At 45.3% G+C, this 16,139-nt stretch overlaps 1 protein-coding gene across 1 annotated transcript in view; it reads left to right on the plus strand.

Moving 5' to 3' along the window:
- Positions 1-16,139, plus strand: part of RASA2 (RAS p21 protein activator 2) — a 91,613-nt gene that overhangs the window by 19,350 nt on the left and 56,124 nt on the right. Inside the window, exons 6-9 of the mRNA XM_053313179.1 lie at positions 2,672-2,755; positions 3,792-3,864; positions 13,350-13,426; positions 14,670-14,768. Of these exons, the coding sequence (XP_053169154.1) occupies positions 2,672-2,755; positions 3,792-3,864; positions 13,350-13,426; positions 14,670-14,768 (333 nt within the window). The remainder of the gene's footprint in view (positions 1-2,671; positions 2,756-3,791; positions 3,865-13,349; positions 13,427-14,669; positions 14,769-16,139) is intronic.

Below are 16,139 nucleotides of genomic sequence, written 5' to 3' on the forward strand. Positions count from 1 at the left end.
AATTCGGGTCAATAATTAAGAAAAAATTGTCCAAAAAATCTTCAGGAAGCTCCTCTCTGTCAGTTTCCCCAAAATATATATAACTAATCAGTGTATTCATAGAAAGTGTTCCAGGTTTTTTATTTGGACTATAATGGGATTGAGCCAATTCCTGATATTGTCTTTGTAGGGGAAAAGGAAAGGTTGTGCCATAGAGTCGGTGTCAACTCCTGGAGACCACAGAGCCGTGTAGTTTTCTTGGTAGAATGCAGGAGTGGTTTACCATTGCCTTCTTCCAATTGTCTTTGTACTTGCTGCTAATGTAGAGTGGTTAGGACCTGCTTACTGATTATAAGACTCTAAAAGCACAATGGGGAAATACAAGGCAAAATCAAAGCTCCACAAATTGTTGCTGAGTTCAGTAGCAACTGCTACTAGCCAATTGTAATGTCCAATCCCACCAAAGTACTTCCTGGAACTGATAATCTTATTCATTTATTGAGTCTTGCATGTAAACTTAGCGAGGCAGCAACTACAACACCCTGTAAATACCCTGACAATTTTCTAGCCACCCATCCCTGCATCACACACACACACAGGCAGTAGAGTCAGTGGTGGCAGCATGGTGCACTTGTAAAGGGAATGATGGGCTAAGCAGAACAAGCTCTTTCATCCCCCAACTCCTGACTTTACATGTATGGGAAACGTTCAGTTGTTCAGGGATTCCCAACTTGTGGTATTCCAGATTTAGCTGAACTACAGCTCCCATCATCCCCAGCCACAATAAATTATGTATGTATTATAATTTATAATATTATATATAATATAATGTATAATAATATAACTTAACTTATTATGTATAACTTAATTTATTGCATAAACTATAATTTATGTAATTATAGTTGGGGATGATGGGAGTTGTAGTTCAGCAACATCTGGAGTACCACAAGTTGGGAACGCCTGAGGTCACTCCTCTTACATCCAGCTGCTTGCCACCAGCGGTGCTGAGCTAAGCAGCACAAGCATCCTCCCAGCCCAGCTTCCAGTGTTGCACATACCTGGGGAAAAGCTGTTTTGAAGGGCCCGCTCTCTTGCCTGATGTTGCAGTGGCATGGAGTCCAGTTTTGTGCATGCCTAATTTGCATAGGAAAAGGGACATTAGCCCCTCAAAACAATGGCCCTGGTTGAGACATAATGGGAAACCATGGTTTTCTGCTACATGAATAAGTCCTGGAAAGCCGTGGGATCTCTGTTTCCCTCTTCTCCACTTGTAGTGCTCAAAGAGGAGCCTGAAAGCAGAAGCTTTCAGTTTTATACTAACCACAGCTCTGCCTGTTGTTTGAACTTGAGGAACTGTGACTAGTTTTAACTGTTTTGTTCAAGCAATCCAGATTCAAACTCTGGTGCCAGATCTGGTTTGTGAACAAAACATAGTTAAAAGTATCCAGAATTCCCTGAGCTTCGATAACATGCAGAACTGTAGTTGGTCTAAAAGTGAAAGCAGATGCTTTCTGTCTTTTCCTTTTGGCATGCTGAGGAGGGGAAATTATGAACTCATGGCACTCAGGATTGCTCACACCAGGCCCTCTTCATCTGACCCTTTAGTCTTGTGTGTGAGGTTTGAAAAATATACTTGCTGTTAAGTGAATCACTGGGCAAGTCATAATCGGTTACCATGATAAGCATTTTTAAGCTGACACAAACAGAATGTTTTATTTTTAGCCACACCTGCAGATACATCCCCATTCTTTCTCAGTCATTGAAAGTTGATGGTTTCCATTATGATTAAGTTCTGCTGCAATTTTTGCAAAAATTGGTAGATCATTGCTAATGCCCAGTTAAGTTGATGTAACTGATGGAATACATCTGACTTGACTTTCTTTGAACCTGGTGCAGAATACAGTTTGAGTGTATTCAGAGGCCTGGACCTTGCATCTGCAAAAACAGTTACTTGTCCTCTGTCGAACACTGTTGTAATCCTCCCCAGTTATGGTAGTGTGCCACTGAGAGACCTGTGCCCCCAATACTGTATTGGCTGTGCTGCTCAAAGAATCAGATACCAAGTTTTACACATTATTTTTGTCAGTTTCTTTACCAAGCATATCATCAATGTATTGATTGCCTTCAGAGGTGCTGTGGTTCTTGTAAAACTTCAGTCTTGAGGTCCGAGCTACATGTTAGATTCTCACAGGTTTTGGAATCCCCGTTGTGAGCTATGAAACAAAGTTGATATAGAGAGGTCTATTATCAGGTGGTATAGAAATATAATTTTAAAAATACTCCAAATTTTAGCTTTCTTGCTAGGGCAACCACTAATGTGGAATTGGTGCAGGGAAACTCACTATGGCACTAAATCACACCTTGGCTAACTTTTACAACCAGAGGGTGGGGAATTCACCATGGGGATATTGAGCTCTGTGATAGATGTAAATAACCTGAGCCTGAATATTCAGCCAGCTGGTATTAGGATTACCAGTGCAATGAAAACTAGAGATATGAAAGGCATCTACTCTTGTAATTTTTTCTTTTTAAAATTTTGTGGATGTGAGTCTCATCAGAGCAAACATTGCACAGATTCTTCTGTATTTTAATTTTCTTAAAGCAGTGTGCCTTTGTCCATCAGAACTGGAACATTTTAAACAAGCTGCAGCTGAACTAATTTTGTCACTGTGTTGTTGTTTTTTATTTGTAGCTTGAAGGAATGTCATGGGCTGCCTCTTATCAATGGACAAAATTGTGATCCTTATGCTACAGTTTCTGTTGTGGGCCCTTCAAGGTAACTTTTAAAAATTAATGAAGCTGTCAGAGTGTAATAGATTAAAATAAGACTGAAACACAAATCAGTGATATATAGATGAAACCAAGCTGAGGTAGAGAGGCTATATCAGTTTTCACTTAAGCGATGAATCTATAGAAACTTCATTGAAAAAGGGAATATAGAGTTAATACTACTTTGAGAGAGGATTTATTTACTGATTCATTTCTTTGTGTATAACGTACCTTCTATTTAGGTTTTTTTAAATATTCAAATATTAAATATTCAGGATTTTATTAAAATATTAATACTTATGATTAATATAAAATCCTAATATAAAAAGAATATAAAATATTAAATATTTTTATTATTAAATAAAAATAATATTAAATATTCAGGATTTTTTAATATCCAACAATTTTGTTTAAGTACATAAGGATATATTGGACTGAGAAATACTATCATTGCTGCTTTAAAAATATATGAAATTGGCAGGGGGTGAGTGGGGACATGTGTAGAGAATGCCAGCAGATGAGGATACATGCTTTGTATGTTCAGGCAGATGGGCAAAAGCTGACTCCTACATCTTGTGCTAGTATTTCAAATCCACTTCATATTGTAGTATAGATGGCATATATGGATGCTCTAAGGCCCTCACTTTAGAACATAATAGAAGCCTTTTGTGTATGAATTGGGGCTTTAAACTCCCACCCCCGATCAGCATCCCACAAAAACATTATAAGTCATTTTTAAAAGCCTCACTACACAAAGCTGTATGTGACCAAAATCTACAGATAAGTTGGCAGCAGCATTGGGGCATAAATTGTACTCTGATGTACAGGTAGATCTGCCAGTTCTAAATTCTTATCACTTGCATTGACTTTAGTGAGGCTAAGAAGTTCAAGTGGTCAGTAATACACTCTGATTACCAAAAAAATACCTCTTGTTTTTTCACAAAAACAGATCTTTAACTGCATGGTTCATTTGTGTCAATACAGTATTTTTATAATTGTGTTTTAAAAGTTCTGTATGGTAAAACTGTACCATATTGGAACAGGAATGACCAAAAGAAGACAAAAGTAAAGAAGAAAACAAGCAATCCGCAATTTAATGAAACATTTTATTTTGAGGTAACTAATTTCCTATCAAAATAACCTGTTGGTGTGTTGGCTGCCTATTTGTGCTATCAAGCTTTTCCTTTAACTGCATATCTCTTATGAAGCAAAAAACATTTTATTATCAGTTATATAGGAATCTGGCACCCCAGTTTCATGACCCTATTCCCAAGGAGTTTATAATTTAAAACAAACAATGAAGAAAACAGGGTAGAGAGGGAAAGGGAAAAGATGGGTAATAAATATGGGCAGATGCAATTCTGCATACTTAAAATCTGGTTATAGTTGGGAATGAGGATTAACTGGTTAAGCCAAAGGTCTCCCAGAAAAGGTGTGTTTTGACGGAAGAAAGGTAGCCCTATGTTCAGGGAGGGTGTTCCAAGCATAAGAGATAGTAAGGGAGAATGGGCAAATATATGATAGAGAATAGGAGTGTTCTGGGTGGCTGAGGGTGGTGGACTTGGAGGAATGGAAGTCATGGGTAGGAATATAATGAGAAATAAGTTCTAAAAGAGTATGGGAAGGCGATGGAGAGCTTTTAAGTGTAAGCACAAGGAGTTTGTGCTAGATTCTGAAGAGGATGAGAAGCCACTGAATAGGCTTAAGAAGTATTGCATTTGACATTGGGAAGCCAGTGATGAGATTTGAGGGGTATCTGAATGACAAGATATAAATAATTTTGAAAAGAGGCGAGAGGAGAAGGTTGTAGTAGCCAAGGCAGGAGAACTTGAATCTAGACATGAACCAGATTTTTGGCTGAGGAGATGGAGGAAAATGAGTTTGGGTTTTTGTAATATTACTAGTAAATGAAGCGAAAGAGAGAAAAATCAAAGGTTGGTTCCTTGTTAATATGGTGGATGGCAATATTGACGGATATGGAGAGAGATCAAGGAAAGGAATGCTTAGGAATAAAGATGAGTAGTTTGGTGTTAGACTAGTTGAATTTGAGATGTATGAGTGGATGTATCAGGTAGACCAGGTAGACAGGTAGACCAAGATGCAAGACTTGACAAAGAGGGGAAAGGTTTGTGGCAGAGTGGTACAGTTAGATGGTATGGGCATATAGGTGGGACTGAAAGCTATGGGATTTTATGCAGTCATCCAATGAGATGGTGTAGAGATAGAATAGCAGAGGACAAGAACAGAATCCTGAGATACTTCAAGAAAGAGAAAAGACCAAGGAGGAGCTCCCCGCCCTACTGGAAACATTGAGCAAGTAATCTGACTGATAGGCACAGAAATCTGAGGTATACAGGGATTCATGAAGAGAGGATTCTCCCTCAGAAGAGGGTTGTATCCGTGGATCATGGGATCGCTTACGACCTCCTGCTCCAAGACAGGGCCAATCAGAGACTTCTCCTCCCCTAGGAGGGTGGGGCGATCCCCTCAGTCTCCAGTTCTTGCCCCGTCTCGCTCCGAGCAGGGTTGAATCGTGTCGCTCCATTTCCTTTCTCTCTGTCTTCTGCTGGCTTCCTTTTTCTGATTGCTTGGCAGGGAAGCCCATATCTAAAGTTTTTTTGGGGAGGCAGAAAGAGGCGGGAGCACAAGGAAGGCTCCTTAAAAAGGGGAAGTCTTCTTTACAACGCGCCCTCCAGCTCGCCCTGCGCATGGTGATGGAGTCTCCTAGTGGAGAGAGGGAGCTTTCCCTCTCCCTCTCTGAAGATTCCGTGGCGCACTCTGTGTGCCATGCCAAGTGGGCTGCGGCGACCTCTCTCGCACCCGTGACTTGGGCAGGCAAAGCTGCAAAGGCAGCTAAGGCTGCAAAGCACAAGAAGAAGGGCTCAAAGAAGAAAGAGTCCGGATCCCATGCAGGCTCCAAGACTTCCCCGAGGAGGCACGGGGTCAGAGACAGAGGCCACGGCAGAGGGAACAGCAGAGCTGGCCGCGCAGGAGGGTGAGTCTGTTCATGGGGTCTTGGGTGCGGGTGCTTCCCTCCCCCCCCGCCGACAAGCGCTTCTGCGCGTCAGCCCTTCCCTCCTCTGCTGCTGCTGTTCAGGGCGACAAGAACACTGACGGCGAGGAGCAGATTCCTCCCGCTTTCGCCGCCCTCCTCCGCTGGGTGATGGCAGAGGAGTTCAAAAAGCTCCCAAGGCTACCCGTTCCCCTCTTCGCGCTGGGCCCTTCTGCCTCCCCTGAGGTGACCACCATTCTGGAGGCTGCCCCAAGCACGTCTGGCCCAGCAGCGGCGGCCATTTTGGCAGCGTCCAGGGCACTGGCGGCTCCTTGGCCGCTTCTGACAATTGGCCCCCCCCCCAGCTCTCTCTCCCTGCCGCCCGATCACCCTGATATCAGGTGCAGAGCCTCCCTGACTCCCCTTGCCGCCCACTCACCACCACAGCAGGCTCTGTGCTCCACCCACAGGGTGACTCGTCGGAGTCCTCTGACTCACACCACTAGGAGGGGAGCTTTCCGGGGACGATGAAGACTCCCACTCATCTCAGCAGCCCCAATACCTCCTCTTCTCACAGACGGACTTTCCAGTGCTACTGCACAAGGTGCGAAAGGCGCTGAGGCTGCAAGAGGATCCTCTACCCGATACCAGCAGGCCTGAAGGGGACCCTGCAGTGCTTCCCTTGTTGCAAACGCAGGAGGTGACTGTGCCCTGCCCACAGCTTTTCTTGGATATTTTTCAAAAGGAATGAGACAGGCCCACCAAGAGTAAGGGGCCCCCTCCGACAGTGAAGCGCCAGTACACTTCCACTAAGGCCCTCATGGAAAAACTGCAGGTCCCACTGGTGGATGCCAAAGTGGCCTCCCTTGTCACAGGCACCGTACTCCCTAAGGATGGGGATAAGACCCTAAGAAACATTGACGACAAGAAGTGTGACGCTGCCCTACACAGATCACATCAGGCTACCGCCTTGTCTATTTGAGCCTCCACTGCCAAGTCCATGTTTGCCAGAGCCGCTGTCCTCTGGGTCAGGGAACTCCTCCCCTTGGTCCTCCGAGACTCAACTGCCTTAAGGCAGGGCCTCAGTAAATTGGGCAAAGCAGCAGAGTTTATGGCCAATTCTTCCCTTTACGCGGCACAACTGTCCGCTAGGGCGCTGGTGTCAGATATCACAGTCAGACGTCAGCTATGGCTCAAGAACTGGAAGGTGGACCAGAAGTCCTGGGCGAACCTAGCCAACTCAGCCTTCAAAGGGGGCAAGCTGTTCAGGGAGATCCTTGACCCCATCTTGATAGACACCAAGGACAAAAAGAAGGCTATGCTTTCGGGAACCCAGCAGCAGGAGCACCACTCCTTTACCTCTTTCTCTTATAACTTCAAAGACTACAGGTCGCCCTTTCGCTCGTGCCAGAGCAGGCAGGACAGGTTTGCCAGCTCTAGATCCCAACCCTCCTTTCGGGACCACCAACCATGCCGTGCTCAACAACATGCACAGCAGGCCAAGCCCGCCTTCAAGCGCAACCCCGCCCAGTGACTATCTTCCGCAGACCCAGGTATCCCAGGTGGGGGGCAGGTTGCAGGGCTTCGCCGAGGCCTGGGCGCAGACCTGCTTGGACACATGGGTCCTCCAAGCCATGTCCCTTGCGTACTCCCTGGAATTCACCAGCCAGCCCCCAGATTGCCTCCTCCCCTAAATCCCACAAAGGGCCAAAGCACCTCCTGATGAAGGAGGCCATCCAACATCTGGCCAACATCAGGGCAATCGAGCCCATTCCGCTGGGGGAACAGGGCCAAGGAGCCTACTCAATCCTCTTCCTGGTCCCCAAAAAGAACAGCGAGTGGAGGGCAATCCTAAACCTAAAGTATGTCAACAAGTTCCTGCGGAAGAGGAGATTCCGCATGGAGACCCTACGGTCCATTCTCCAGGCCTTTCAGAAAGGCAATTTTCCTGGCATCAGTAAGCCTCAAGGAGGCTTAACTCCATGTCCCCATTCATCCCCAGGACAGGCGCTTCCTGCACTTTTCCTATGGCCACCACCAATTCCAGTACTGGGCCCTCCCCTTCGGTCTCTCAACTGCCCACCGGGTGTTCGCCAAGATCATTGTGGCGCACTTCAGGACCAAGGGCGTCCATCTTTATCTGTATTTGGATGATCTGATGGTCCGGTTGCCTTCACTACTCAGGGGTCAGAGGGACATCTGCTCCACCCTGCAGGTCCTGGAGGCACACGGTTTCATGGTAAACCTCCAAAAGATCTCCCTAGTTCCCCAGAACAAAATCCCCCACCTGGGGGCACTCATAGACACAGTCAGAGGGACGGTACGCCTCCCTCCTGAGCGCCAGGCCAAGCTGATCTCCAGGTGCTGGTCCCTGATTGTCCAGCCAAGGTCGGACCTGCTCTCCCTGAGTCAGCTGCAGAGTCTCATGGTGTCCACCATAGGAATAGTGCCTTGGAGTCGGTTCCACTCATGCCCCCTCCAATGGTTCCTTCTGCCCTTCCAGGACCTCATTGCACAGAGGTCCCGGCTGAAGGTTACTCTGCCAGCTCCCGTCCGACGGTCATTGTCCTGGTGGGTCTCACCAGCGATTCGAAAGGGCACAAGGTTCCTCCAGGTCGACCGCATTCAGCTGACCACAGATGCCAGCCTCCTGGGCTGGGGGGGCCACTGCTAGCAGCAGGTGGCGCAGGGCCTGTGGTCAGCAAATGAAAGGGACAACTCCATAAACTGGCTGGAGCTCCGGGCAATCCTGAACTCCCTCAGGGAGTTCTCCCCACTGCTCCAAGGCCGACATGTGCTAGTTCGCACAGACAGCACCACGGCGAAAGCCCACATCAACCGCCAGGGAGGAACCAGGTCTCACTCGCTGATGCAGGAAACCAAACAGCCTGATAGGCTGGGCGGAGGTGAATCTCCTGTCCCTCGAGGCGGACCACATCAGCAGGACCCAAAACACGATAGCAGACTGGCTAAGCCAGTCCCAAATAGACCAGGCTGAGTGGTCACTGGACTCTTGTGCATTCCAGAGGATTGTCCTAAGGTTCGGGGGCCCAGTGATGGACTTATTTGCCTCCCCAGAGAACGCCAAGCTGGACCGCTTCCTTTCCAGATTCAGTGCCCCGAGGGTGGAGGGGGCGGATGCTCTGACTCACCCCTGGCCCGCGGGCCTTCTCTTCGCCTTTCCTCCAGTAGCCATCATTCTGCAAACGGTACGAAGGATTTGCCTGCTCCAGGCGGAGGTCATATTGGTGGCCCCACACTGGCCACGCTGCCCTTGGTTTTCAGACCTAGTGGAGTTGTCCAGTGAACCGCCCCTGCCCCTTGGAAGCCACCCACAGCTCCTCGGACAGAGCCCACTGTTTCACCCGTGACCGGACTGGCTCAGTCTCTGCACCTGGAGGTTGAGCAGGGGGCCCTAGGGGAATGCGGGTACTCCGAGGCAGTCCAGCACACCATACTGCCTTCTAGGCGCCCTTCCACCGTCAGGGTTTACCAGTTGACCTGGGGGACCTTTTCCAAATGGTGTGCCTCCCAGGGGGTGGTTCCGCTATCCGCAGCGTTGCCCCACATCCTGGGCTGTCTGCAGAAAGGACTGGACGAAGGGCTTCGCCCCAACACTGTAGGCAGGCAGGTGTTCTCCATCTCCTCCGTCCTCCAGGTCCCCGGGGTTCCCTCCTTGTCCATGCACCCCCACGTCCAGAGGTTCCTCAAGGGGGCCGCCTTGCTGAAGCACCCTCCAGTGCACAGGTTCTCTACATGGGACTTGAACCTGGTTCTCAGAGTCCTCACGAAACCACCCTTCAAGCCACTGAGGTCGGCACCTCTGAGAATCCTGACCCTTAAGATACTGTTCCTGGTTGCCATCACCTCGGCCAGGCGAGTCTTGGACTTGGGGGCACTCTCCACACACAAGGAACTCTGTCTGGTCTTCCCTGGTCTTCTACTGTGCACGGACCCTTCCTATATCCCCAAGGCAAACTCCGTTTTCCACAGGGCTCAGGAGCTAATGACCTTCCTTTTGTCCCAATCCATCCTCTCCCAGGGAGAAGGAATGGCACTCCCTGGACGTCCGCAGGGCGGTGCAGATATACCTTCGATGTACCAGGCCCCTTAGACAGTCTGATTCCCTTTTTGTCTCGTTCAGGGACTGCTCCCTGGGCAAGAAGGTGTCCTCGTCCGCATTCTCCTGCTGAATTTGTGCCTGCATTCGAATGGCATACGAGGCATCAGGCACACAGACACCGGCAGGAATCATGGCGCCCTCCACTAGGAGCACTGCCACTACCGCTGCCTTCTTCACCCTGGCTCCCCTGGTGGATATCTGCCAAGCTACCACTTGGGCTTCCCTATCCACCTTTGTGAGGCATTATAAGATCCATGACTGGACCTCGGCCGACGGGTGCTACAGCAGGTAGTGCCTTAGTGAGCCTAGACCAGAGGTCCCACCCAGGACAGCAAGGAGCTTTGGCAGGTCCCATGATCCACAGATACAACCCTCTTCTGAGGGAGAATGAAGCGTTGGCACTTTCCTGAAAGGTCATTCTCCTCAGAAGTATGGGTTGTATCCATCCCCACCCTGTCTCTGGTCTGCATCCACGCTCACCCGTAGGGTACACCTTTGGGCACCAGACAGTTTTACGCAGCGCACTGCAATGGCTTGGGTGTGATTTGTTTTTAACCTGTACATGCGTTTTTCTTTCGGAGCGAGTAGTAGCTGGCTACGAACTGGAGACTGAGGGGATCGCCCCGCACTCCTAGGGGAGGAGAAGTCTCTGATTGGCCCTGTCTCGGAGCAGGAGGTCGTAAGCGATCCCATGATCCACAGATACAAACCATACTTCTGAGAATAATCTTTCAGGCAAGTGCCAACACTTCATTATCAATTATCAAAGGAAGCAGAGAGGCCATGGAGAAGGACACCTTTTGGATTTAGCAGCGAGATTGCCTGACTTTTAGTGGGGACAGTGTCAGTTGAGCCTGATTTTAGAGGGTGAAAATTGAAGTCGAAAGAGGAAATGTTTCAGGCGTTTAGAGGAAAGTGAAAAGAAACAAATTCCAACATGATTGAGAATTGAGTGCAAAGGTAAATATCTTCACTTGCTCTCCATTATGTTTTTTGCTTCATGTTTTTTGTGTGCAACCCTCTTGTTGGAATAAATGCTAATTATAAGTTAGTGGAAATCTCCATTGTGGCTTCTGCTGTATGTGGTTGAAATTTCTAGCTTGAAATGCTGCCTATACTATACACATCAGTGATTTGATTCCATGGCTTTCTGCACAACCTAGCTTTGCTTGGGTTTCTCAGGATTGCTTTTGTTATCGAATGCTTGTTGCTAGTGGGGTGGAGAGGATTAAGTTTTACAATAACAAGGATGAATAACTTCCCAAATCTGACTTCCCAATAAAAATGTGCTAGTTATACAGTCAAAAGATTTACTACTTCTAATTAAATATTTTGGTTCTGTAAATTGTATGCTGGATTTTAAGTACAATTTAGTGTTTAGAATTTTAATTCTAAGTTTAATGAGAAAAATGAATAGTCCACAAATCAATGCCTCCCTGAAGCCTTTGGCCAATTTGCAGTACTTGCCTTGTAACTGGTGTATCATCAGTTTGCTCTTCCAGGGTAGAAAACTGTATGTTGAGTATAATAGTTTATACGTGGGTAGCTTTAAAATTGGGGTTTAAATGCAGTTACAAAGGCTGTTTTCTGCACAATATTGACACTGCCTAACATGTTGTACAGCATTATGAGGACGCAGAAAAGCTGCTCAGCCAACGGCTTGTTGCACTTTTCACTGCTCTCCCCTCCCTCCAGAAGTACTACTTGCTTTCCAGGAATAGGTCCCTGGTTGCACAACAAAAATCATTCCTCCTTCCCCCTGCACATGTGATCAACTGTGTGACAAGCTTTTGGCTGAGCTCTACAACAGCCTCTCTGGGAGGGCAGAGCTCTTGCCTCACCCTCATCACATTATAGAACATGTCAGCCACTACTTTGCAACCACTTCCCAATATGATTAGCTTACAATATATATAGGTATAATTTTAACATTTCCTCTTTACTGCTGCTACTACTACAATGAATATTTATATACAGCTCTTCAACCAAAGTTCACAAAGTGGTTTACAAAGAAGAATACATAAATAAAATGGTCCCCTCTCCCCAAAGGGCTCACAGTCTAAAGAGAAATATAAGGCAGATACTAGCAACAGCCACTGGAGGGATGCTGTGCTGGGGCTGGATAGGGCCAGTTGCTCTCCCCCTGATAAATATAAGAGAATCACCACTTTAAAAGGTGTCTCTTTGCTCAGTTACCACAATTTACCTTTATGACCAACTATATCTATGTGTGTCTGTGACTTTCATCTACTATGTTTGGAACATAGGAAGCTGCCATATACTGAGTCAGATCACTGGTCTATGTAGCTCAGTATTGTCTACACAGACTGGCAGTGGCTTCTCCAGGGTTGCAAGCAGGAATCTCTCTCTCAGCAATATCTTGGAGAGGCCAGGGTGGGAACTTGGAACCTTCTGCTCTTCCCAGAGCTCCATCCCCTAAGGGGAATATCTTACAGTGCTCATACATAAAGTCTCCCATTCATATGCAACCAGGGTGGACCTTGCTTATCTAATGGGACAAGTCATGCTTGCTACCATAAGACCAGCTCTTCTCTCTTTATGTAATTTGGCACTATTTGACTCAAGTAGAGAGTCCTTTATCAGTAATGATGGGGGAAACTGATAAATTGCAGGGGGGAGGAAGGAAAGTCAAAAGAAGCCACACCTCATTTCCCCTATCCTTCCTGCCAAAAGTTACTCCAAGGCCTCAGTTTTCTAAGTGGAAGGGATCTGGGCTTGAGCTTATCAATAGCCACTCTGTGAGTACAGTTTTTCTTCGTAGTCCCTGCCATTGCTTAGGCAAGAAAGGAAAGATTCTACCTTCTTTCTCCCTCAAAGCTACCGGTGGGAGGAGGAACTGACTCCACGATTCCCCACACACACCCTATTTCTGCTTATACTGCCCTCTGCTGTACTCATCACCCATTCCTAGAGCTGATTGAGAGCATGAGGAGGCTGGAGACGCTTTGGCTTACTCAGTAATTTCCTACAAGGATAGAAGGCCCCTACCTTGCATGCTGCTCCCTCCACATTTAGGTTCCCAGTGCATCTCTACGTAGATACCTTACTTTAGAAATAAGTAAATAGGGAGACCTACCAAAGTAAATAATACTTTCTAATAATTTCCTGTGATTTGGTGGCAGTGCAGGTCAGATTCTGGGAACATTGTCTCAAGATGTTTCAGAAATTCTTTGCACTAAAACATTTATAATGAGTCACCATGATAACTGGAATGAAATTGAGTTGCTCTTAGTGAAATATGGTAGCCATGGCAACATGTAACAGCAACTAAAGTATAAAACTAAATACTTGTGAAATATGTGGTACCTTGCTTATATTTCATGATATATTGAAATATAATTGTCTTTTTAGTTTAAATGTGTCGCTCCCATTTTCATGACTAGTTTTAGGAAGGCATCATTTTAAATGTGCGGTAAATGGGTATTGCAAAAGGAGAAGCAAATTACTTTGAGTTTTACTTAACAGGTGACCAGGTCAAGTAGTTACACCAAAAAGTCACAGTTTCAGGTGGAAGAAGAGGATATTGAAAAGCTGGAAGTGAGGTATGGTTGTCAGTGTTTTTAGAATATTCATACTATTTTTAAAATAAAAGTAAAAAGTTACTGAATGGCTATTGAAAACTATCAAGCATCTTTAGTTGAGGTGGGGAAGGAGAATCCACTAGTCTAAAACACAAATTCCCCTTAGAAAACTAAAGAATATATATGTATGCTTGTGTTACAGTTGCTTTCAAACACTGAATAGTTCAGTCAGACTAACGCTTTGTTCATAACTTGTCAGCAGCTGTATGGCAATTGTAACATTCAGAGTCACTTGATAAAAAATAAAGTACATTATCTGCATCCTCATTTATGGTTAAATGTAATTAACTTGGCACCTGTAGGCTTCCTTCCCTTTCTCTTTGTTGTGGAGCGAAAGGTAGTTATAAGTTTACTCGGTCATTGACCAGCAAAAGGAGGGAAAGGTACCAAACAGGATCTACCTGTTTGGTTCAGTGTTTCTCCAAGCAGGGAGTGTAACAGAGTGCCTGAATGCAAACCCCATTCCAGTCAAGTAGAATCCTGAGGAGAACATCTGGATAGACCCTAAGTCAAGGGGAAAGGAGTATTTCTCTTGACTGAGGGAGTACTTCTGGGTTTGCCTTCAGCTAAATTTCACAGGTAGAATTCTTTGGAACGCCTCAGTTAATATTGCAATAGATGTATCATTTAGGGAAGCTACATGACATCAATCATGCTACAACACATCTGGATTTTATTTTCTTCTTATATGTGCAGTTCTAACAGAAATGTTGGGTGAGGTAAGAGTCAAGAACTCAGACAGAATGCATGCCTTTGGAAGTCTCTTCTAGGTTTTTAGGTGTTGAGAACTAGAGCTGTTCTAGCAAAAATTAAATTAAAATTCAGTGCATGTGTCAGTGAAGTGTTGCAGTTAAACCAGAATGAGCTATAAAATAGGTATATTTGAAAAAGTAAAAATGAAGTCTAAATGCCTGAGAAGAAGAAAATGTAAGTATTTTTGAATGCATTGGTATCTACCAGTATTCCATTTATCTTACTGATACAAGCCCTACTTTTAACCAGTATGCTAACACGTACCCTTGGTTGTCTCTTATCAGAGATGCTTCCTCTTGGAAATATTGGGTGTGAGATTCTAACTTTTGTTTGTGTGCATGCTGAGTTGGTGTGGTGCTCTACATGATGCCATTAAATAAGATGTCTTAACTTTTCATATACTTTTAAGATGGTTACAGAAGTAAATGACTAACTATGATTTAACTTCTAGGGTTGACTTATGGAACAATGGTAACTTGGTGCAGGATCTTTTCCTCGGAGAAATTAAGATTCCTGTCAAGGTATTAGGAAGTGATTCCTTCCAAGCATGGTAAGATGTGAAGAAAAAGGCAATTTGTCAAAATAAAGCATAACATTTGTAGTGTGCATATGACATTGTAAACATATAAATAATTGGAAAACAAGCAGTCATACTAGCAGTTGTTCACTACAGGAAGCTGTATAGCTTTTTCTTCAGTCCCATATATTGACTTCAGTCCGGCTAAAATTAGTCATGTCCAAATCTCATTAAAACAGCACGAGATGGCTGTGATTAACTTTAAGTCCCATTGCTTCCAACTGAACTTAGTCATGACTAAGTTTAACTGGAATAGGGTCAGTTTTGGAGAAAGGACATCTGTCCATGGCTAACTTAAGCTCTGCCCACTTTGTGTGAAGCAGAGGTACCACAACTGTTAAGTGTTTAAGTGTTTCATAAGCTTGGGATAGATACTTCAAACTGTAAATAGCACACAGCCAACAGTACTATAGTAGTGTATGCAGCTTTCCCTTTCAATAAGCACGTTTCATCTTTGAAGTGATAAAGAGCAGTAAATTGAAGCTAAAAAATTTAATTTCTCTGTTTTATTTTCAGTAATTTCTTCTATGTGGTCTCAGTGCATTCCCATTCTTAGGTCTTGTGCCTGTGCAGAGTCCATGTTAGAATCTTCCAGAGCTTTCCTTTCGGACAGTAGCTAGTGATATTCCCAGCCCCGTGTACAGCTTCACACTTCTCACTTATTCTTCTCAGTCTTTGACTGCCACTCTTAGTGCCTCGTTGGGATCTTCTTCTGCTTCAATCATTTCTAAATTTAAAAAAAGAGGTTATTCTTCTTTATTCCCCTCAGATAAAATGAAAGAATGTGAAGAAACTATCTTCTCATTTTTCACTTACTGTTTTGCATTTTCTCATGTTCCCCTCCCCATTTTCCCTCCCCCGCCCCCAGTTCCTCGTTTTTCATAGGACCGCAGCCTATGGCAGCTAGGGTAACTTTTTTAAAGGGTACTCTATGTGGGGCTAAGATTCCCTCTACTGCGGGCATAATGTTGACATGTAAGCCTGCCTCTGAGAAATCATCAGGACCGAAACAGTCAACATGATCTGGGAAGTCAGAAATTCATCTGAAAAAGAACCAGAAGCACAATCTGGCTTCATCTGACCTGAAATCCTTGGTAACAGGAGGGAAAGCTAAGGGGAAATGAAAACATGTTGAGGAACTTGGCCTTGTCAACTCAGAAGAAAAGAGTGAAGAAGTTTCAGGATGCTTTGTGTTCCTGCTATTTACCCCATACCTTGATTCTGAGGATGCCCAGCCAGGTGCTTTGGAGGTATCTGAACTTCTGCAGCTTTCTTTGGTCTTCAATTATGATGGGCACTCCACTGTGGAATCAACTCTTGTTAGCAACAAGACTGCCTTACACT

Source organism: Hemicordylus capensis, chromosome 3 (genome assembly GCF_027244095.1).
Source record: "Hemicordylus capensis ecotype Gifberg chromosome 3, rHemCap1.1.pri, whole genome shotgun sequence".
Lineage (NCBI taxonomy): Eukaryota > Metazoa > Chordata > Lepidosauria > Squamata > Cordylidae > Hemicordylus > Hemicordylus capensis.